Here is a 23,674-nt window from a genome sequence, read left to right on the forward strand (position 1 = left end):
AAGGCAAAGTTCTATTTTTGTGTGTGCAATTTAAGGCACATTCCTTTTGTTTAAACATAGAGAGCGGATTACAAAATAGCATAGGTCCACAATATTGAAAATAATAAGAAAAACAAGCGAGCCAAGCAACAGCTGTCAAACTACTGTTGCCAGGCAGGCACCTGATCCTAACGTTACCAGCTAGCAACAAGCCACGAACGCCAGAGACTTTTACCGCAGGTGTCGCAAGCTGCCATGAACAGGTGCAGGTGATTACAGAGGCGTGACAGCTTTTTTGAGACAAAATTTAAAGAGAGGAAAAATTCCATCCGAGTACGGCACTAGTCATCCAATATAGGTTTGAGCTGTGCCGGCAAAGACTAGAGTACACCGGGGCTCCATTAACGACCATTACAGCTTCACATGTTGTGTGGGTTTGGTCATGTGATGTTTACAAGCTGTTAAACTAACTTTATAACCCAGAAAAAGAGCAGTTAACTACTTTGGGAAGATTTTTTTGGGACATAAAATGTCAAAGTCTAGATAAATAACCTTTGAAGAATAGGGACAGGGTTTGGAATCAGGTGATGAAATGCTCCGTAATCCACGGAGAGCAGATTGGTGAAAGGCAGGAAGGTTAGAGAAGGTAAGGCAAAGCATCTTTATTTCATACACAAGGCAACTCGGTGTGCTTCAAACAATTTTTTTTTTTTACAGTAAAAGCATTTAAAAACAAAAAAACAAAAAAAAAAGCAAAGAAACAAAAAGTAGCCCACCAAAATTACCAAGAATACTTAATTGACAACATTTAAAAGCAAACAGAAGATCAATCCATAAAAAAAAGTGCTGGAGCATCTTACATATTGAACAATCTGGCAATGAGCGAATCATCAATTAATTAGGTGGACATGGCTGACTGGAAGAGCGAAGAAACACTCAGAGAGTGCACTGTTGACTAATTGCGCTCAAATGTGTCAAGCCCAACTACTCATGGACCTTCTCAGAAGAGGAGCGGGCTGTCAACGACTGCCACTCCTGCAATTACACCACCGTCAGGGTGCTCTGAACTCTTCGTCCTCATAAGATAGCCCACACAATCGTTCATCACCATGTCTTTATCCTGCCTGCACAAAAATGGCATGTGAGGATTACCTAAGAAACGTTTTGGTATCTTTCTTTAAACTTCTCATCTTGATCGTAACAATGTGAAACAAGCATGGAAATGCAATTCTTTGAGTGACTGCATGTGCTTACCTGACATAGGCTCCAAAGAAGCCCAGTTCACTCAGACAATGACTTAGTTTGAGGGGCTTGCCTCTTCTCAGCAGGTAGTTCTGTGTAGGCACGGGCTGGATCTTATCCATCAGGATATAGGCCATCCTCTCCGGACTGTTTACTTTGCCAAGAACCTCACAGATATCTTGTCCGTAAATGTTGTTTCCTGGAATTATAGAAGTGTGATGACTTTATTTACCAAGGTCAAGCTTTCTGGATTTAGCAATGCATCAACAAGAGCAGTACTAACCCTAATGCATAAAATGCCACCATGCAGAAAACTGATCGATGTTTTGCTGCATGATGAAATGAATGCCTTTTATTTCTTTGACCGTACCTCCTCCTTCTCGCTGAGGCTTCAGGACAAAGCGATCCGGTGCCGCCAAAGCCATTGCTACCGTTTTGTCACCTTCTGCTCCCTTCAATTAAAATAAATAAATACACTTAAGAAATGTCACATAAAAGCATAGAACACTGTAATACATATGCTAGGCCAGTAGTTGGAAGTTTCTGTTATAAATAGTGTTGTATAAATGGGCCCTCAATTGCAGTATAGGGATGTAGACAGGAAAACAAGCTTGTACATTTTTTGGGCTCGTCTTCTATCCTCCCATAAGGAATGTTTCATCTTACTGACAATTTTTAATTTCATTCATTTCATTTTTGTTTTATGCTAGGATGCCTGTTTGGATTCATGAGAGCCTCTCAAAGAATGAACTTCACTGTTTGCATCGACTATTCAGAGTTTACTATCTCATTGTGAATCGTGATTTTCAGAAGTTAGGTGAACATTTTTTTCCCTGATGGTCTTTGCTTTCTTGGGAATTTGAATTAAACAGTCGTGTTAATGATTTCTGTAGAGATCAGCACTAGTAATTACTTGTAGATAATGGTTTTGTGTGAAAAAAAAGCTTTTGTGTAACTTGTATTGTGATTCATAGGCACAGCTTGTTGCTCACCATGTCCAAAGTGTAAAGGCCAGCAAAGGTGGCCCTCACTTGCTCCACTACTTGTGGCTGGTTGGGGAAGAAGCGTTCCAGAACACCGGGCTTAGCAAGCACCTGCTGCACCTTCTTAGTTCCAGCCAGGTGGGTGCTGATATCCGGACATTTCACAGCCAAAGAGCACTCCATCATCAGGCGGGCCTCCCAGGCCTATAAAAAAAAAAAAAAGAACTGGTACAATTGAAACCTGTATGGCAGTAATAGTCAAGTATGATTTGTTTTTACATCTTAAAGATCCTAATCAAGGCTGGACTGGTACATTTTGTGGGGCGGGGGGAGGGGGGATATGGGGTAAAAAAAAAAAATGTGCACGCAGAGCTACTGGTGGCTAACTGTAGGTATTTGCAGCTCCGAAACGAGCGCACCGTACCATACTTGGTGCATGCATGCTAAAAACAAATGGTAGCATGTATGCTAAAATACGGTAGCAAGCATTCTACTATGTGTTTTAAAATGGCAACTGGAGTAAAATAGTGAGTTCAGTTGTACTTTATAATTCAACTATTTAACTCACGGCACTCACGTTATTCGTTGCCGTGTACTTTAACAGACGTTCACAATCCATTCACACACCGCGGCGCGGCCTTCCAGTTTATTTTGGTGGCTCGTTCCAATGCTTCTCCAGCGGTTGGATCCTCCCATAATCATGGCAAGCCCCGACGTTTTTTTGCTTCCTCACCTTCCGAACCATGGATTCCATGAACCATGAACTCTCTTCTGCCTTCGCAGCCAAGCCCCCCCCCAACCAAACCCCTGCAGTACCAACACAGGCCAGCAGCCAACCAAGAACGAGTGTGAACCAGACCGGCAATCAGAAACATGCGTTGGCCCAGCAACATTTGCCCCGACGCTTGGCTGGAAGGAAAACGTCTCCAGAACTCGGTGCACACACAAGACAAAAAATAAGTGCGCCTTATAATATATATATATTAATATATTTTCTTGAAAACTTCTTGCGCGGCGGCCAGTATTAACATAGTGTGGGAATTGATATTGAATACAAGAATCAAACATACTGTATTCTTTTTTTTTCCTGGAGAACTTGTTCATTCGGTAATTTTACCGATTTGACATGTCATCATCATTGCTCTCTTTTTAATTTTTTTTTTAAAAATGTTTTAAATTTTTATAAATTTTTATTTTGTATGTGGGTGAGTATGTGTATGTGCGTGTGAGTGTGTATTCATTAGTTCACCTAAAACCTATTAAAAAAATCCCAGACCGTTCACCTAAACCGAACACTTCAGAATCCAGCCAGCGTCGTGAGGCCGTCAGAGACCTGAGGAAAGACCAAAGAAAAGAAAGGAAAGTGAAATCCAGCACCGACCAGACACCACCCACCACCCACCGGGCCAAGAACCAGAGTACTTCACCAACCCCAGAAACATCTAAATTCCAACAAATCAGGGAGACCTCAAGAGACCAAAGGAGAGACTGAGGAAAGGAAGGAAGGACAGACGAAGCCGAGTGAGATCCACAGACACCAGCCTCCACCGATTCAATGACCTGAGGAGGAAGCAGATTGGGTCTGAGTTTCGATAGATGCTGGTGTGGTGGATCTGGCATGCATGAAAATCTCCACCAAAGAGGGGAGCCGTCGACCCCTGCCAGGGCAGAGCAAGCGCAACACCTCAGGGCCACCGGCCGGAGAGCAAACCCAGGAGCAGGAGCGCCCCCCACCCCAACACGGCCCGCGCCCCCAACCCAACGCAGCAGGACGGGGCACTGCAGGCCCGCCAGACACCCCCACCGCTCCCCCCATTTGAGAAAATGACTTCAGGTTTACTTAACTTTGGGAACGTTCCTTATTCTCGGAGACTGCTACACAGTGAAATATGTACTCATCACTATAAATACTATTCTAAATTTGTTGGCAGGATATGCACAAATTCAAGTGCGAAGATATTGATGAATCACCCATTTGTGCGTCAAACATGAACAAATTGTTGCACACATACAGTTAGTGAATGATGCCCATTGTGAGTGGAGTTTGGATGCTTCCAGAAACATATCCTTATAAGTGTTAAAACTTCATTATGTGCCTGTGTCTGTTAAAAAATGTGTGTGGTTCCCCTTGAAGAAATACAGTAAGTGACTACCTTTTCAGACTTGTAGTTTTGAGGCATATAGCCATTCCTGAAGTAGACCACTGCAACCTCCTGATGATCACTGAATTTGTGGTAGGACACAACTGTATTAAAACAAGCAAAAAGACGTGTTCATGTTGGGTATCGATGAACAGAAGACACTTACACAAACAGTCTCTTGTCCTCATCAAGTTTTCCAGATTCAGCGACATCCTCAAAATCCTTTCGTATTACGGCAATATTCCTGAAAAACATTGACAACTGGGAGATTATCATTAAATGGAAAATGTTCAGTGAGCAAGGGATGCATTTCACAGAAAAGCTGCAACGTTTTCATTTGAAACATTGAAGTTATGGAAGATATTGTCAAGGTCTAAAACTAATAATCACACCTTACCCTTTCCACAGCTCATTCTCAACTCCCCGTTGATCCAGGGTATTGGGCTCATTCTTCTCCACCAAGAACATGACAACCGCTCTTTAATGACAACAGGGCTCCTGTTAAACACTTTTTAAAAACATTCTACATTAGGGTATGGTGCATAATTGTGTCAAATAGCCATTTTTGGAAAGCCTAATGAATACAATGTGAAATTAAGCAATCTTTATTTAATTATGCTTATTTCATATAGCTTAGAGTACAAACCCAATTCCAATGAAGTTGGGATGTTGTGTTAAACAAATAAAAATGGAATACAATGATTTTCAAATCACATTCAACCTATATTTAATTAAATACACTACAAAGACAAAATGTTCAAATTGATTAATTTGATTGTGTTTAGCAAATAATCATTCAATTAGAATTTTATGGCTGCAACACGTTCCAAAAAAGCTGGGACAGTCACAGGTGACAAAAAGACTGAGAAAGTTGAGGAATGCTCATCACACACCTGTTTGGAACATCCCACAGGTGAACAGGCTAATTGGTAGTGAAGGCAAAACGAGGTTTTCTGAAGCTCTGAACCTTTTTTGAACCACTGTGTCATAAAGTGGTTGCCTCCCCAAAGCTTCATTCAGTCCCCTTGGGTGACCTCTAGTGTCAGTAGTAATAATTGTGCATTTGGATTCATTATCCAAAAGAACTCCTGCAAATGTGACACGCTTGTTTTGTATAATACAGGGGTGCTCAAGTTCGGTCCTCGAGAGCCCCGTTTTCCATGTTTCTCTCCACTAACACACCTGATTTGTGATCAGGATCGTTATCAGGCTTCTGCAAAACTTGCTGATTAGCTGATGCTGATCATTAGATTCAGCTGTGCTGCAGGAGGTGGTTTGTTGTTTGTTTTTCCTTTTAAATAGATCATCATTTCTCAACATGACTTAAATGCTTTGATGAAACCCACAGTACTATACCATCCGATTTAATCAAAAACTTGTAGGCTACATTGCAAAGGCAGTTTTTTTTAGCGAAAGGGCATTTTAAGTTTTGACAGAAAGTATTAGAGAAGAAAAATAATGATCTGCAAAAAACATGCCACCTGGACCGGGAATTGAACCGGGGTCACCTGCATAACAGACCGCATTCAAAAGGTTGTTGACATTTTATGATGTAGGGAGATGAATCAGCAGTGAGGGCAATTTCACATACGAAGTATACTTAGGTTGGATTTATTTGGTGGGATTTTATTTAATTTTAGAACATGATGTTCACTTGCTGAAACAATGTGACGTTTAGAGGCGAAATGGAAGGCGAAAGGCAACTGTCACGTGACATCCTGATTCTGAGACAGATTTAGGAACGCGATTCAAATCACAAGTTCCGCTTGTGTTCCTTCCGCTTGTGTTCCGGTACGTACAATTTTGCCATCACTAGTTTGTAGCCTTCAGGTATTTTTGTGTTTGTTAACCTTTTGTCTTGGCTTTCAACCAGCGCTTTGTGTTTGTATTCACGTGTTTTGTTGAATAAACCACTCGCATCCTCCCTCTGTGTTCTGCGATTCTGGGATCCCCTTTCCGGTCATACCGAAAACCTAACAGGGATTGTGCTCGGTGTACTGAGTGTTTATACTTGATAGTGTGTGTGTAGTGTACTGAATGCTTGTATAACTGTGTTTTTATTGAGGAACTGTTATTTTTCGGTTTGTGGGCCTGGGGTTTTGTTTTATTTTAGGTGTTCTTGTTGTCTTTGTCTGTGTGATCAGTGTTTTGTTGTGTTCCTTGTCTCGTCATGTGTAACCATCTCCACCTGTGTGTGTGTGTCTTGCCTTTCCCGTGTGTTGACCAATCAGTACCCTCAGTCCCTTGTGTCTTGTTGTGTCAATCAGTGTGAGTGTATTTAGGCCCCGTCCAGACGGAAGCAAAGCCGGCTCCGTTCCTCAAACAAATCTCGTACACACAGAAGCATTTCAAGACTTGCCTGTGTCCAAAAGAAGACGCTGAGGACATTTAACGGCTGTAATGTATATGCCAAGTCTGGAGTGGCGCTGTAGCGCAGCCACAGGGAGTTAACGGAAAGCGTAGAAGAAGAATGAGCGAAGAAGACGAACACTTTTTTTTTTGCATGTATCAAAAGAAGTGACAATGGCGGGTGATTCAAGTACAACACCGCTTGTTGAACGTGGGAATACAGAAGCAAAATATTTTGCTGCAAAAGCATAAGCAAGCTAAGGAGGATCCGCTAAACGACTACGACACGTCTATCCGCCATTGTTGTTGACAGACTGACGGTTCACGCGCAGTCACGCGAGAATTGACGCATACGTCATCAATCTGCAACAATGCGTCGTCATCGAGCTGCGACTATTACGTCATCACTGGAGGAGTATCCTGCATATGGTGTCCAGACGGACGCCTACGCAGCACGTTTTGAAATCTTTCCACTTCAAAAGTGATCGGTTTCAAGTTCCGAAACCGCGCCATCGTGTGGACGAACGGCCTAAACGGTAAGAAACTTGTGGGGATACATTGAAACGGGGCTTTCATGTGGACGGGGCCTTGGTCTGCTGTTTTTATTTAGTCAGGACGCTCTCCTGACCCGCCCCGCCGGGTTCCGACAGGCTCCGCCTCCGCAAAGATGATGCATAATATCAATACCAATCATAAGTTTGCACGAGCATGTAGCATTAAAAGCTCCGTTGAATCAAACAATGAACACGGAACGTGAGCGTAATTTACCTTTTCGGTGGCACCAAATCACTTGAGAACGCTTCCTGGATGGGTCTATCAGTTAAAAAGTTCAACACTCCAAATGTCAAACGACAGCTATTCGTAACGTACAATACGTGTAGAAACAGAGATATAATGCAATGTTTCAGCCTGCACTGAGTTTCGAGTCAAAGTTTTGAAACTCCGTCTGTCAAACCGAAGCAGTCAGCTGACTGTCGGAATGAAGCAGTGAAGTGGTTTGAACGTCATCAGTGACGTCAACTGAAGCAAGCTCCGGCCCACTGATTCACTATAAGCCGCCTTTCGAGTTTAAAGCGTGCTTCGGAGCTTCATTATCTACCCCGGATAAGCGGTAGATAATGAATGGATGGATGGTAATTGTGTACGACGTTGTGTCTAGGCCAACGAGGAAAAGAACCAACCAGACTGTTATGGACGCAAAATTCAAAAGCCATTATCCGTGATGGTATGGAGCTGTGCTAGTGCCAATGGCATGGGTAACTTGCACATTTGTGAAGGCACCATTAATGCTGAAAGTTACATTTGAAGAAGCATTTCAGCAAGATAATGCCAAATCACATTCTGCACGAGTTACAACAGCATGTCTTCGAATGTAACTGCCTGCAGTCCAGACCTGTCTCCCATTCAAAATGTGTGGCGCATTATGAAGCGTAATCTATGACATCGGAGACCCCGACTGTTGAACAGCTGAAGCTGTACATCAAGCAAGAATGGGAAAGAATTTCACCAACAAAGCTTCAACAATTAGTGTCCTTAGTTCCCAACTTCCCAAACATATATTGAATGTTGTTCAAATAAAAGATGATGTAACACAGTGATAAACATGACCCTGTTCAAGCTTTTTGTTAAATATTATTTGCTAAAAGCAATCAAGTTTATCAGTTTGCACATTAAATATTTTTTCTTTGTAATGTATTCAAAATCACCATATTCTGTTTTTATTTATGTTTAACACTTCCTAACTTAATTGGAATTGGGTTTGTAGAAATGTTATTATTAGGCGATGAAGTGTTGTTTAATGAGGTTTTCAGTAGACGCACTGCTTTGATCCATAGAGCTCCCAGACCTTGGCCAAAGTCTTGGCCAGGCCCACTGCAGGGTTGTTGTCAATGATGCGCTGGCTCTCCTCCAGCTGGCCAGCCACCTTAAGAACGTGTCTGTTGTAGTAACGTAAAGGACATTTTTGTCAATAGTAACAGAAATTTAGAAAGGAAGGTAAACATAAGAAATTCAGTGCAAACAAAATGTTGGTGCATCATCTACTCTTCGCAACAAATACAAATACCACAACATTAAAGTACCAAAAGAAAAATTTTCAGCCAAACATTTTTCTCCTTTCTGATTTGACTTTTGACTTTTGCTTGGCTGTCATGTCAGCCAGCAAGCGGCCCCTCTAGTGGATAACCAGGAAAGTTCCTGTTGGCCCTGCCTTGTCAGGCCGGGCTTGCTTACCGGTGTATATCAGACATGCATGAGGCGAGGCTTGCAAAAGAAACAGCAAAGGTATTAATCTCAATCTGTTTCAGGGATGTGCGTCCATCATCATTCTGCTCCCACATGTAGTCAGATCGATTCAGACCCACCACAATTGACTGGAAAAAAAGGCAAGAATACTAAATGACAGACTGACACTTTGATGAAGACAACGTCACCTCTAAAATGATTTTGTGTGTGTGTGTGTGGTCTTGTTTTTGTTACATAGTGGGGCCAACATTTCGGGATTTCACAGAGTTGGGGGGCCCACCCGTCCATGTTTGGGCCATTTTGCTGGGCCCCACAAGTTTAGACCTCTCTTTGAGGGTCAAGACTTGGTTTTAGAGTTTAGGTTTGAATTGGGTTGTGGTTGATGTTAGGGTAAGGAATAGGGGTAGGCAATCATTTTTGATGATTGGGGTTAGGGGAAGGGGCTAGGAAATGCATCATGTTAATGAGATGGCCCCACAAAGATAGTAAAACAAACGTGTGTATGTATCTTTATACTGTATACAAAATAAGTACGGTAAAGATGCAATATATAGACAAAAATCCTGGGGCCTCATTTATCAACTAGGGAAACACGCCAATGTATGCAAATCATTGTGTAAGAACATCCCCATGCAAAGTATCAGATTTAGCAACGTGCACTTGTGCATAAAAACGTGTACATTTAAGCACAACTTACCATACATACAGCACAAAGCCGAGTGGTAGAACAGTAAAACTACACACAGAACGGAGCCTGACCCCTAAAGCAGAACTTGCCCATTTCCCCATTTGATAGCGAAGTGTCCTTTTGTCAGCGATTTATTAATTAATTTGTTTGTTTATTTTGCATGTGCATGCAAAGCCTGTAATAAATCTGCATGTAAAAATATGTGCATTTTTAACTCATTTGCTCCCAAAAATTTACAAAAACTTTCCATTTTAACTCTTTGACTGCCATAAACGTTATAAAACGTTTAGCATAAACCTAGGGAAGGGCGCCGAGGACGTTAAAAGACGTCCCCTATGTTTTTTTTGTTGTTTTTTTGGAAACGGGTGCAGGAAAGCCTTGGGCAGCTGTGCTGAAAGTATCAGGCAGATCTGATTAGTAAAAGACTCGTTTTGGCCCCTAGAGGGCAGCGATGACTCTCTTTGCACAAGGTTGGATGGGCCGCCCACCGTGGGCGTCAGTAGAAGACGTGAGGCGGAGCTAGAGTGTTGAGGAGACAATGGCTGATGAAGCCACAATGGCTGACCAAGCAACCGGTTGCAAGCAGCTCACGCTTGAGCATTTTTTTCAAAGACGGAAAGCATCAATCAATACTAAAAAGCGCATTGATGTCGACGATGATGATGACTCCGAGCTTGACGCCAAAGTTGGAAGCCTTGACGCGACTGTTATGATCACGTAGTAAGCCTCACCGGCTAAGCGCGGCTAGCGCGGCTAGCGCTGCTAGCGCTGCTAAGGCCGGAAAACGCGCACAATAACCGACCGGGTACTTCTACACAATCGGACATTCGATCGGGCGATGGAGAGTTGGCATCGACCAATGCAGATTGATGATGATGATGATGATGACTCCGAGCTTGACGCCAAAGTTGGAAGCCTTGACGCGACTGTTATGATCACGTAGTAAGCCTCACCGGCTAAGCGCGGCTAGCGCGGCTACCGCTGCTAAGGCCGGAAAACGCGCACAATAGCCGACCGGACATTCGATCGGACAATGAAGAGTACCCCGAGTCCAATGCATATTCATCGGAGGAGCGGGTACAGTCTGATCACGGAGAAGACACTGTTTCTGGACTACGATGCCACCATGAATGGAGTGGATAAAATGGATCAGAACATCTCTTACAACCCGGTGTAGCAACTGAAGGACACGAGGAAGCGAGACGTAACGAAACCGTAGCATGATCCTGATATTAGACTTGATGGCAACACACACTGCAGTATATACTTGCTATTCCCCGGAAAAAACAGCCTGCAAGAAAGTGGAGCACGCGAAGAGGCAATCTGTTGTGCAAATGCTGTTGCGTCTCCTTGCACGCAGGAGAGTGTTACAAAAAGAAAAACTGTCGTAGAAACATCCACATATTTGTAAATAGCACCACAGTTGCACACATTTGTAAATAGTTTGCCAAATTGTTGTCAAATTGTTACACTGTTGAATGTAAATAAACGTATTTTGCTATCAAAAAAAACTTTTTCATTCTTGGTGGTAGTGTTTTATAGAAGTAAAGCACTATTTAGGTGTTTGTGGCATCATTCATGGACAAAAAGAAGTGTAAAATTCACTAGAATGCATGAAATAATATCGTTTCACTAAAAGCTTGATTTCTCCGTATTTTGGTCCAAAACAGGCGAAATTGGGTCAAACTAACCATTTTCTATTGTTGATTACTAAAGAACGGAATAAGGTAGAAACAAACTTTTTTTTTCTGATGAAAGATGAAAGTCCAATCTTTCCAATCATTTGGTAGTACGTGTGTTTCCATAGTCCAAACAGAACATTTTCTGTGGACCTTGAAAGATCAGTCAAAATGCTTAAATCGGCTGGCACTGACGGCATCCCTTTTCTGAAAACGTCTGGCAGTCAAATAGTTAAATATTGCCATGGTCCCAAAAACGTATTTATACGTTTTTATTTTTTTTATGCTAGAGCGTACAGAAGGCTTTGATGCAGCCTAGTATAAGAGATCAACCAGGGCCGTGTTGCAACAAGCCCTTTTCCCCAGTGTTTTCAACAGGTTTGGAAATAATGATTAAACTTAGCTATATTCTAATGCTAATTGCTGCAAAACTGAAAAAGTTACAAAAATATTTTTTTTTCCTGGGGAAAGAGGAGACTCTAATCTTTCCTTTGGTAGGTTCCATGTTTTTATAGCAATCGAATACAATATTTCTTGGGCCTTGTCAGGTTATACAGGTGGATTTGCATACCTGCAATATTCCATTTTTGATGACGTGCTGGTGTATCTTGAACAACCTCGCAGTGAAATCATCCACAGCAATGGTGCTAGAATACAAAAATATTTCAAAATATAAATTGTAAACTCTAGTAACAATATTTTAAATGACTATAAATCACTTGACAAATATGTAAAAATTGTGTCTATTTTGTAGAAGGTTTGTATGATTCACTAATAGTTTCTTCTTTACATTAAAAAAATGTTTCCCTTCCTTCATGATGAACATGTCCAGCTATGATTTGACACCCCAATAGGAAGTCAGCATCCCACCTGGCAAGAGCCTCTTGCAGGAAGTCAGCATCCTGGCTGATCTTATCCACCAGTGTGTTGTAGTGAGTTTGCACTTCCATGGCTTGGAAGAAAAGAGCTTTCGGCACAGGTGTGGGGAAGAGCGTGAAGGGAGCATAAGTCACCACCTAAAATACAAACAGCAATAGTGATATTCAAGTACTACTGATTGCTTGTTTTTTTTTCTAGAAATTGTTTGAGTAGTTTTATGAGACCATGCCAACTATCTAACATGTTCAATTAAAGGGCTTCATTATAACCAAAAAGATGGTAAATTCTCACCTGTAATGAGTTGAGGGATTCTTTGCCCTTCACAAGGAAACCACGAATAAGTGCTGAATCTTTTGCCACTTCTGCCAATTCATTTATTAGGATTGTGTTCTTCGTGAACTCATTTCGTATCCCCTCAGCCATTCTGATTGATATTCAAGATAAGTAAAGACAAAGGACACAGCAGAGGATCATTTCGATTAAAAATGCCAGGAACATCCTTTTGTTCTTATAAGTGCTATCTAGTTCAGTGTCATTCATCAATCTAAACAAAACTTTAAAGGGTTTATGTCATGCAAAACCTCTGAAAATGTCAAAACAATCGCCACAGTATTTTGGATGATATTGGCATTCAGCCTTATTCCCCATAGATGCTCACTATTAAAAGTGTAATGTTAGAAAACTACAACCACTCACCACCAAAATTCACATACACAAATCTCCTTAGGCCCACATCAGTCTGAAAATATCAATATGATCGGCTCAATAGTTTGGATTTTATGGACATGAAACGTTTTCCTCATTAAACGACGTGAAAGCGTCGTGCGCACCTGTCGAGCACGCACGACGTCGTTACAGCAGATTGATTGACGGGATCAAGAACCAAATCGTTAACTCATTCAGTGCCATCCACGAATTAACTCGGGTTTTGAATCCAACCGTTCGGGTTTTGCAGTTTTTTTTATTTGTATGTACTGGACGTAGAAGAACCTCATGCAAGTCCCAGGCTTGTATTGAGCTTAAAAAATATTGCAATGAGGTGTAGTTGCCAGAAGATGGCAACGGTAGCTTATGATGCCTATACTATCTTTTGCAGGGGTTAAAGTTCTCCGTCGTGGGGACGGATTTCCGTCATTTTGAAAATGAGACAGGGGTGTACCCTATAAATAAGTCCCCATGGGGACTGCACGTTTGTTGTAAGATCCCATCACTAAACTGACATTGCTTTCACGCATTGAATTTATTAATACCACCTTAAAAATTCTTGAAAAAGTATTGAATTTTAATATCTGGGCGAGGTCTTAAATTTCATGCTGTGTGTACCTTCTCCGTGGAGAAGCAGCAAGCCATATTAGGAGAAGTTGGCGGAACTGTCTGTCCCTAGAGTGCAGGGTGGCATTGCGGACGGGACATGTCGAGAGTCGAGTCCTCCACACGCTATGGGCCAATTAGAATGTAGAAGTGGAAAGAGGATGTTTTAATCGCTATTCACTGTTTGGAACTTACTCACTGAAGAAAAGGAAAAAGATGCTGCGGCGTCCTGCTAGGGAGGACCTAGTTGCTAACCCGCTACATGCTAACGTGAGTCAGTGTTCCACCTTCTTTACATATTACGCACCAATGTACTATTTAGACACCATATTAACAAAAAAAGTGTCAAAACTAGCAACTGGGATAAAAGCTCGTTTTGCGGTTGATGTAACGCATCGTCATCATCGTCGTAGCGTAATTAGGTCATCATTACGGCGCGTGCGTGCGTGTGTGCGTGGGCTCTTGCGTCTTTGTGAGTGATGAAGGCAAGGTTATTTGGGTGTGAATCTGTAAATATTGCCTTCATAAGCGTTATTTGTCCGCTTTTTCACCATTTCACACGTTATGATGGCAACAACTGTTATGGAGAAAGCAAATCTACTTTCCTCATGGGCTGAATAAATAATCTATGTATCTGAGCTCACCATTCATCCATCCATCCATTTAAATAGGTGTCAATTACACATGGATTTTGGTTATTCGCGGTCATGGCTTACTGGCCAAGTTACATTATTTTAATAGTATGGTGATTAGATTACGTTAATAACTACATTTCTTTTAACAAGTAACGAGAAACTGTATCAGAAGAATGCAATTTAAAAGTAAGCCTCCCAACCCTGCTTATATAGCATAACATGCCCATGTATGTAGATAGATGTTTTATTTTACATTGATACTGTCTTTTAAGTCTGCTTGACTTTTATCTCTCAAAATGCATCAAATTGATGTTTTTAAGTATGCGTGAAGTATTTTTTTTTTTTAAATTGCATTCCCAATTACACTCCTAGAGCGGTCGTATACGTGTCACATTTTTCATCCCTGATTAATGCCTAAATATTATTATTTAAAAAGAATCAGTGTGCGCCCTACTGCCCTGCAAAATTGTTGTTAATTGACCGCAGTTAATTTAAACATAAAAATGTTTCAGTCAAATGAAAATGTTTTGCTTGAACCCTTGATCTATTGCCTTGTGTGTTACAGATCATGAATTATGTAAATATGGAGTTAAAGATAGCAGTGCACGATAAGTAAAAACAAAATTAAAAAAATGGTCAGGTCAGGTCAGTTATGCCAAAACCACTGAATAAATGAAATAATCAAAGGTAAATTGAAACACTTGTGGTAATAAATGCAAGTGCAGCAACAAAAAAGTATGTTTCGTAAAGTACTTTTTTCTTTATATTGGATTGTGTATCCAGCACCAGAACAACTCAAGCTCCTCCTGTTTGCAGTGTAAATAAAGGTAAAATAAATTTTAAAAATAATCTTCACATTGCAATAAGTAAATATGTTTATGGTGATTTTTATGTATTTCTTTTTATTGTGCACATCAGGCAGCAGACGTTAAGATGATCCTTGGATGGAATCATGCTGACTATGTGGTATACGTCGTGTTGCACAAAGGACTTTCACATCTACTACACCCAAAGAAAGTATGTGCCTTGAAGGCGGGCAAGACCGCACACGCACTTGTAAATAGCTCCGTATTTTTTATTTTTATGTTTGATGTTATTTTGAAGGGAAAATACTGTTTATATGTGTGACCTGTAATAAAAACAAAAATTATTATTGTCAAAGTTGAATTTTTACATCAAATGAACATTTTCACAAAACCCTCGATTTCTCTGTTTTTTTGTTAGTTTTTTCCAAAACAAGATTTGCAATTAAACTTGCCTCTCTTCTACTGCTGATTAATCAAGAACAGTAACCTTTGGAGGGGAAGGTGCTCAAAGTAAAAAATAATAATTAAGGGGCACATGATAACGTGCATACACTGCCCATTCACTTAGGATTCGAACCCAAGTCACCACCAAGCTGCCATGCTTTAAGAGGGGGTCGGGGTGCTGAAAGTAGATGAATAGTGCAGGAAATTGATAGAGGGTGTGTGTATGTACGTGTATGTAGATATGTGCGTGAGTACGTGTGTGTGAAAATATCCATTGTAAAATTCTTAATTGAAATAATGGCTAAACAATAAATCACACATAATGTTGTTTGTCTGCAATGCCAATCACCATAAAAACTATTTTTGACATTTGTTTATAAAGAATCAATTATGAACAACAAATTTACATAAATAAAAATGATTACGTAGAATGTACATGAAATTGACATTTTAATTAAAGCAATTAAGGTCAGGTAAGAGCAACTGCCTTTTATTATTTTTCGGCAGGTGTAGATGTTTATATTTTATTATCAGGTCTGTACTCCACAATTAACTGCCACATCTCGGCAAGCTACATTGTTTTTGATAAAATGCAGTGATTTTTTAAAATGTTGTTTTGGTTCTTCATTGTCCCCTTAATTTCTGAAAGCACTGCTACTTGTTTCTTATCAGTACCTCACTCTGACTGCCCCCCCCCCCCCAAAAAAAAACGAGCTGTTGGTTAAAATATAAGCAAAGATCATGTAGCAATTTCCACATATGTATTCAAAGAATATTTCTATTCAGCTATCATTGAGTACATACATGCTATAAGACATATAGCTTAACAGAAAAAAGTTACAAACATCTACTGAAAGTTGTTACTTCTATTTTTCACATTAAGCAGAGGTCCTTTTTTTTTACAGCACGGTAAGACTCGTGCTGCTCGCTACCTCATTTTCTACAGCGTGTTAAGACCTGTGCTGCTCGTGTTGCGGAGTTTTACTATTTGAAAGGCAACAAAAATTACTTTCACAAACAAAAAATAATATTTAAAAAACTAGACAAACATTTTTTCTAATGAAAGATGAGGGTTTAAGCTTTCTTTCGGTAGGTCCCATGTTTATATATGCCATAGAACATAATATTCTGTAGGCCGTCAAAAATTTAAGTTAAAAGTTCATTGAAGTTAAAATCCTGTCAAATGGCATTCAATAAATTAAGATGATCGACCCGGAAGACACAGCGACAAACGATCCTTGAATACACTTTTAATCAGTGGTTAGATCTAATCAAAGGATACATTGCATTAAAAATATGAGCAACACAGAATAATGTAATTACAAATAAAGCTGCTCACCTTTCATAAATATGCTGGTCCTAGATCTTTGATTCCTCTTTGCCTGTGTAGAATGTCACCTGCCAATAACAATGTTGCATTAAAATAGAAAGCAACTTTTTAATTAGTCACTTCTGGGCTTATACACACTTGCCGTTTCAACTTGCCGTTTCTTGTGGGGCAGGATTGGGCCAGTGAAATATGAGCAACAGACCGAGCTTCAGAACTGCAGAGCTTGGCAGGCCCCCACCCCATCCTCACCAGCTTTGATCAATTTTAAAACAAAACACGGGATTACATGAACCCAGATTATGTTCAATGACTGCCAGTCGGGGACCCGGTAGTCATAGGTGACCTAAATCTCCTGGAGCCGGATCCCTCTGGTTGGAGGATGGCTGCAGGGGGTATCTTGTTGATTAGACGCACTAAGCTAACTGCATGGTGTGTTTTGTGTCACAATCACTGTTTGCAGTCTGCCTTACTTATTAGGTAGATGCCACGGATTTCCGACTTCCGGGTTTTACACATCAGCGCCGTTTCCGGCCACTGCTGGCTGCGTTCCAACACTCGCAGCCCCACCCGCACACTCCCACTCATCGGCGGGAGGGCGTCTCGTATGGAGGTACATATGGTGCAAAACTAACTTGTAAAAAAAATTTGTACCTGTAAAAGTCATGATTTGTACCTGTAAAAGTCATGATTTGTACCTGTAGAAATGACAACTTGTAGTCAAAGAAGTCGCCACTAGGAGTCACAAGTGTTTTTTCTGCTGCTGTCCAGTGACGTGAGTTTTGCACCATTTATCTCGCTACAAAAGGTGCAAAACTGATTCGTACTTGTAGAGCGCCGTGATTTGTACTCGTAGAAGAAGAGGGCGGGCTCTGGAGGATTTGGGCGGGCTAAAGCTCAACCTCATGGGTTGAACTCAAATGACGCCCATGCACAAGTCCGCAATTCCAAACAAACAGAGCAGCCACACCAGTTTACGCGTCATTTTGGAAGAAGAGGACGTCCCAAGCGTCAAAATTTCAACATGGTTCAATATACGAACACCGTGTGGAACAGCTTAAACGTTGGTTGACATGCAGAGCACTCCAAGTGGGCAGAAAGAAAAGTTTTAGTATGAAGGTAAGATTTATTGTACGAACATAGCTCGTAATCCGGTGCTAGCTAGCTAGCTAGCTCATCTCATGTTGTTGTCACGAAAACTGAACACATTGAAGTCTACCAGTGTAAACATACGATCAATAGTTTGTACCTGTAAAAAAATAAAATCTCAAAAAAATACCTCATAAACTGCTGCTTAGTGCTTAGATGCGAAAATTACTATAGAGCTACAGAACCCTATTGAATGTTTTACAAGATAACCTAAACCTATAACCAAAAGTGGACAGTACTCAGCTACTTGTATTTGACTAACATTATATTTAAGCATCTGTACTCTTACTATCATAATAAAATGAAAACAAAAAGTTTTTACTGCGAGTGGATCTTTAAGACGCTACAGGTATTTTAACCTCAACCCTTTATCCTCTGTATTTAATCATTTTATTTTAAATATTACAATTTATTGATAAATGTCAGTATTTTGCAATGTATGCTTTGCAAACAGTTTAAAAAAAAAGGCTTACACTCTTAGTTTACTCATCACTCACAGTACTCAAATATTTCTGCAAGTATTTTTTCTGCGCTTTTAATTTCTACTTGAGTTAAATTTTCCAATGTAACATTACTCTTATTTAAATATTGGCTATTCTGCTTTTGAAATGCTAGTCTATCTGTATCACTAAGACGTGAGCAGTGTCACTGTCACCTAGCTACTTTAACAAAAGTAACTAGGTCAAATGTTAGTTTATTTATTTTTAATTAAATGAGAATCTCATAAGTTTCAAAATCTTGCTCAAAAGGTGGAGACAACTGCTGCAGACACTGCTGAAGCATCAGTGAAAAGGATGACCCAACTCCATCAGCAAGCAGCCAAGAGACAGGAGATGACACCTGGGGGGTCCATCCATCCATCCATCCATTTTCTGTACCGCTTGTCCTCACAAGGGTCGCGGGGTTGCTGGAGCCTATCCCAGCTGGCTTCGGGCAGTAGGCGGGGTACACCCTGAACTGGTTGCCAGCCAATCGCAGGGCACACAGAGAAGAACAACCATACTCACAATCACACCTATGGACAATTTGGAGTGTCCAATTCACCTGCCATGCATGTTTTTGGAATGTGGGAGGAAACCGGAGTACCCGGAGAAAACCCACGCAAGCACGGGGAGAACATGCAAACTCCACCCAGGAAGGCCGAAGCCCGGACTTGATCTCACAACCTTTGCACTGGGAGGCGGACGTGCTAAACCTGGGGGGTATTCCATCAAACCGGATTATGGAAAATTATTTTGCAGATCTTCTGTTGATGTGAATGTAGCAGGCGGTGGTCCCCTCCCCCACCTGTGGCAGTGGTCTTAGTCTTTTTTTTTCTGGTGGCTACAATAATGGGCAACATATATTTACAGCTCAACACCTATTTAGTCTTAATTTTTATATATATTGTTATAGGCTACTTGCCGACTTGTTGCCATGATCGCTTTTGGCTACTGTTGAGATGTAACAGTGAAGAATGAATATGTAGGTCAATTCGAAGTGCTTTAAATTAAATCAATAATTAATAACACGATTAATGTGAAATACACATCTAACATGAAACAATTATAACTTATATATTTAGTCTGTCGGCTTTTTTTTTTTTTGCCAATGATATTTCCCTCGTCTTAGTGATAGCAGCAGTATTGCCTTTTTTGGTGAGTCTTGAATTCCTCATACAGCTCCATCAATAACTTTTGTTCTGTTTGTGAGAAGAATACTGTTCTCGTCTTGGATGGATGCAGAAACGGCTGGACATCAAATAAAACATTTCAAATGATGCACAATCTTGTTTATTGAATGATACATGTTGTTATTTGATCTGACTATTTCAAATAACTCTCAATATGGATTAAATTGTATTCCTGCAACATTTCAAACTCAAAATTGGAAGACATTTAGAAAGCATAATTTCTTCACTTTCCCAAAGGTGTTTGCAGTGAAATTCTCTCAGAACAGTAACCAGTGTATCAAGGATTCTCATTTGTTGGACTTCACAGCCACTTTGAAGCAGGTTTGATGTCACACCATGTGCCACCTTCTAGACATGGATCAAGAAGTAGCTTTGATTGACTGCATGCTGGCATCTGTGCGAATACAATGATTGGGTCAGCATATTCATACAATAAAAAATAATCATAGCTTCCTAGCTGTGTCATTATCAAAACACAGCCACTGACATTATACGTAATCAGTTAAATGTTTAGCTTTATCTTGTTAGCCGAAAAAAAAAAAAGATTTTGTCACATCTTAATATCAGAAATAGTGTTATTACTGATAGACACAGACATTGTTCATAAACATTTTCATTTGCATTATTTTATTTGGCTTCAGTGTTGAAAGCAAATGTGTATGTTTGAAAGTGTAAGAGCCTTTTATTTTAACTGTTTGCAAAGCATACATTGCAAAAATACTGACATTTATCAATAAATTGTAATATTTAAAATAAAATGATTAAATACAGAGGATAAAGGGTTGAGGTTAAAATACCTGTAGCGGCTTAAAGAACCACTCGCAGTAAAAACGTTTTGTTTTCATTTTATTATGATAGTAAGAGTACAGATGCTTGAATCTAATGTTAGTCAAATACAAGTAGCTGAGTACTGGCCACTTTTGGTTATAGGTTTAGGTTATCTTGTAAAACATTCAATAGGGTTCTGTAGCTCTATAGTAATTTTCACATCTAAGCACTAAGCAGCAGTTTATGAGGTTTTTTTTTTTTTTTATAGGTACAAGCTATTGATCGTATGTTTACACTGGTAGGCTTCAAATCTTGAAATAAAAATCGTGACTTCAATGTGTTCAGTTTTCGTGACAACAACATGAGATGAGCTAGCTAGCTAGCTAGCACCGGATTACGAGCTATGTTCGTACAATAAATCTTACCTTCATACTAAAACTTCTTTCTTTCTGCCCACTTGAGTGCTCTGCATGTCAACCAACGTTTAAGCTGTTTCACACGGTGTTCGTATATTGAACCGTGTTGAAATTTTCACGCCTGAGACGTCCTCTTCTTCCAAAATGACGCGTAAACTGGTATGGCTACTCTGTTTGCTTAGAATTGCGGACTTGTGCATGGGCGTCATTTGAGTTCAACCCATGGTCGTTCGCTCAACCAATGAGGTTGAGCTTTAGCCCGCCCAACTCCTCCAGAGCACGCCCTCTTCTTCTACGAGTACAAATCACAGCGCTCTACAAGTACGAATCAGTTTTGCACCTTTTGTAGCGAGATAAATGATGCAAAACTCACGTCACTGAACAGCAGCAGAAAAAACACTTGTGACTCCTAGTGGCGACTTCTTTGACTACAGGTACAAATTTGTTTTTATAGATATAATTTTTTTTTTACAGGTTCGAATCACGACTTTTACAGATAAAAATGTAGACTTTTTTCTACAGGTACAATTTTTTTTTACAAGTTAGTTTTGCACCATATTTACCTCCATAGTCTCGGCTATCTGAAATGCTTCAGACACTGAGACAGACACTCGCAGCCTCGCACCCGTCGACGGGAACGCACAACCGTGCAATGTCTGTCATAGTAACAAGACTGACAGACTGATAAGCAGCACATTGCTACACGCAATCCACACTGACAGAAAATAGTAAGACGAAGGGAGCAAAATAAATAGAAGAAGATAGGTTAGCTTACACTTAGCTTGTCTGATAACTGTTGGACACATCTGCATCCATTAGCAGCGCGAGCTTCAGGTTGTTTCCTTATTAGCTAGCGTTCTGTTTCATGCTACAATCATGTACATGGATCGTCTGAACTTCTGTTTACCGCACACGAGATGTGAACGTTACGTTACGTTATATATATATATATATATATATATATATATATATATATATATAAATAAATAAAATAAAAGTCAAATTTGAATATTTCATATGACATAGTTAGAGGCTCAAACAAGTCCATAAGTCATAACAATAGAATTTTTTTATGCATGCCCAGTTTTTACACAATGGCATTTTTCTGAATAGCACAAAACTCTTGTAATTTTGCCCAAATCAGGCATTTCCTTTGAAGTGAGATAACTTAATCATTTATGAATATTTTTTTCACTTTCAACCGCTCAAAATGTTCAGTGGCATCAGACCTAACTATACATATATGATTTTTATTTTTATTTTTTAATGCCCCCTATGGACAATAATAGCATTATTATGCTAACAGCAAGACTAACTATGCTGTATATATATATATAAAATAAAAGACTAATTTGAATATTTCATTTGACATAGTTAGAGGCTCAAATAAGTCCATAAGTCATAACAATAGATTTTTTTAATGCATGCCCAGTTTTTACACATTTTTCTGCATACAATTCTTGTAATTTTGTCCCAAATCAAGCTTTTCCTTTGAAGTGTGATATATTATGAAAACTTTTTTTCACTTTCAACCGCTCAAAATGTTCAGTGGCATCAGACCTATCTATACATATATAGTTTTTGGTTTTTTTTATGCCCCAATGGACAATAATAGCAGTATTATGCTAACAGCAAAACTAACTATGCTGTGTATATATATTATGGATAGATACAAATCAAAGTAAAATATTTCATATGACATAATTAGATCCTTGAATATGTCAATAAGTCGTAACAAGATATTTTTTTCTTTAGAATAAGGTCAAAGTCACAATAACTGATTTTGATGACAGAATTTATGAGTAACACTTTAGAACAAATATGCAGAATTCATGAACATGAAACACCAGTTACTGAAACGAAGAACTACTACTAACTAAACACTAGAACTACTTTTTTTTCCCATTTAACATTTCATGCAATGGGTCTTGATGTGTTTTTTGCAAATGTAAGTTCCACATTTTGCGCAAAACGTTTGAAGCCCGAAGTGGCTTTGTGCAAAGGGCACATTGTTTGCGCTTAGACGGGGGTCCAGCACGCTGCTCTGCATGCTCCACCTGCTCCACCAAGCCTTTGGTAGAAGGCTTTGCTTCCCGTTTCAAAATTTCAGGCCAAATTAGAGCCTTGCCTAGTTCCTCAAGCCGCTTGAAACTTTTCTTATGGTTCGCTGTATGATGCCCTAGTTGGAAGACAAATCTAACGCAGTTTCAAGGCTGCTGATTCTGGCTACTGCGTAGAGGGTTGCCCCGGGGTTAGGAATGGGATGGGGGAAATAATGTGTGGCCACTTCGTGAGTAGGAAACCATAATAGTTTTTAATTTTTTGAGACACTCACTAATTTCTTTGCTCAGATCGCCGTCATTTTCATCATCCTCTGCCGCCTCGTCGTGTTCACCCCTCCCCCCTTCGCTCTCATCTCCGCGATCATCTGCGTCCACTTCCCACACCTCTTCATGCTCATCTCTGTATTTATCGTCATCATCCTCTTCCTTCTCTGGCATTCAAAGTCCAAGAGTATACTCTTCAATCTCTTCCGAGCTCTCCGAACTAGCGTCCGAATAAAATTCTTCTTCGGAATTAGTACTTTCTAAAACTAGCCGAATCGCGTCCTCCAATACCATCTTTCTAGCCATTGCCTCCAGTTGTGGTGAAAGAAATGCAAAGTAGTGATCATCGCGAGAACAACGACCTCAAAAATGCCCGGAACCAATAAGAGTAAAGAAGTTCCAACACCCAACCAGTAAGAGTTGAAATTCAAACAATAACAACAAACAAGTGAATTTGTGGTACCTTTGTATTTTCTTGTGCACACCTGCTAATATGCATGCCCAAATAGACTGAAAGTGAGCTCAGACACATCAACACCAAACTTTTTTGTAATGCCAACCGTTTTTATCACTTTAATTTTGACCAATCTGCAGCAGGCTTTGCACAAGCAAATTCATTTATTAGCCTATGGCGC

General features: G+C 40.0%; 1 protein-coding gene across 4 annotated transcripts; it reads right to left on the reverse strand.

The window, feature by feature from the left end:
* Positions 1 to 625: 625 nt before the first annotated feature.
* LOC147178600 (glutathione synthetase-like) lies at positions 626 to 23,097 on the reverse strand. Of its 4 annotated transcripts, none has more exons than XM_086068294.1 (14): positions 23,048 to 23,097; positions 16,720 to 16,778; positions 12,476 to 12,608; positions 12,176 to 12,321; positions 11,877 to 11,952; positions 8,927 to 9,066; positions 8,515 to 8,631; positions 4,743 to 4,823; positions 4,512 to 4,589; positions 4,358 to 4,427; positions 2,214 to 2,408; positions 1,592 to 1,673; positions 1,234 to 1,420; positions 626 to 1,103 (listed from the first exon to the last, which is right to left on the reverse strand). In XM_086068294.1, the coding sequence occupies exons 3-14, from the start codon at positions 12,605 to 12,607 to the stop codon at positions 980 to 982; spliced, it is 1,428 nt and encodes a 475-aa protein (XP_085924420.1). In that variant the 5' UTR covers position 12,608; positions 16,720 to 16,778; positions 23,048 to 23,097; the 3' UTR covers positions 626 to 979. The 4 variants fall into 4 exon arrangements, with proteins under 4 accessions (XP_085924420.1, XP_085924421.1, XP_085924422.1 ...); XM_086068295.1 differs by lacking the exon at positions 23,048 to 23,097 and adding an exon at positions 16,849 to 17,249; XM_086068296.1 differs by lacking the exons at positions 12,476 to 12,608; positions 23,048 to 23,097 and adding an exon at positions 16,849 to 17,250.
* Between the last annotated feature and the right edge of the window lie 577 nt (positions 23,098 to 23,674).

This window comes from Leptonotus elevatus, chromosome 2, assembly GCF_054856555.1.
Source record: "Leptonotus elevatus isolate MCC_2025b chromosome 2, RoL_Lele_1.0, whole genome shotgun sequence".
Classification (NCBI taxonomy): domain Eukaryota; kingdom Metazoa; phylum Chordata; class Actinopteri; order Syngnathiformes; family Syngnathidae; genus Leptonotus; species Leptonotus elevatus.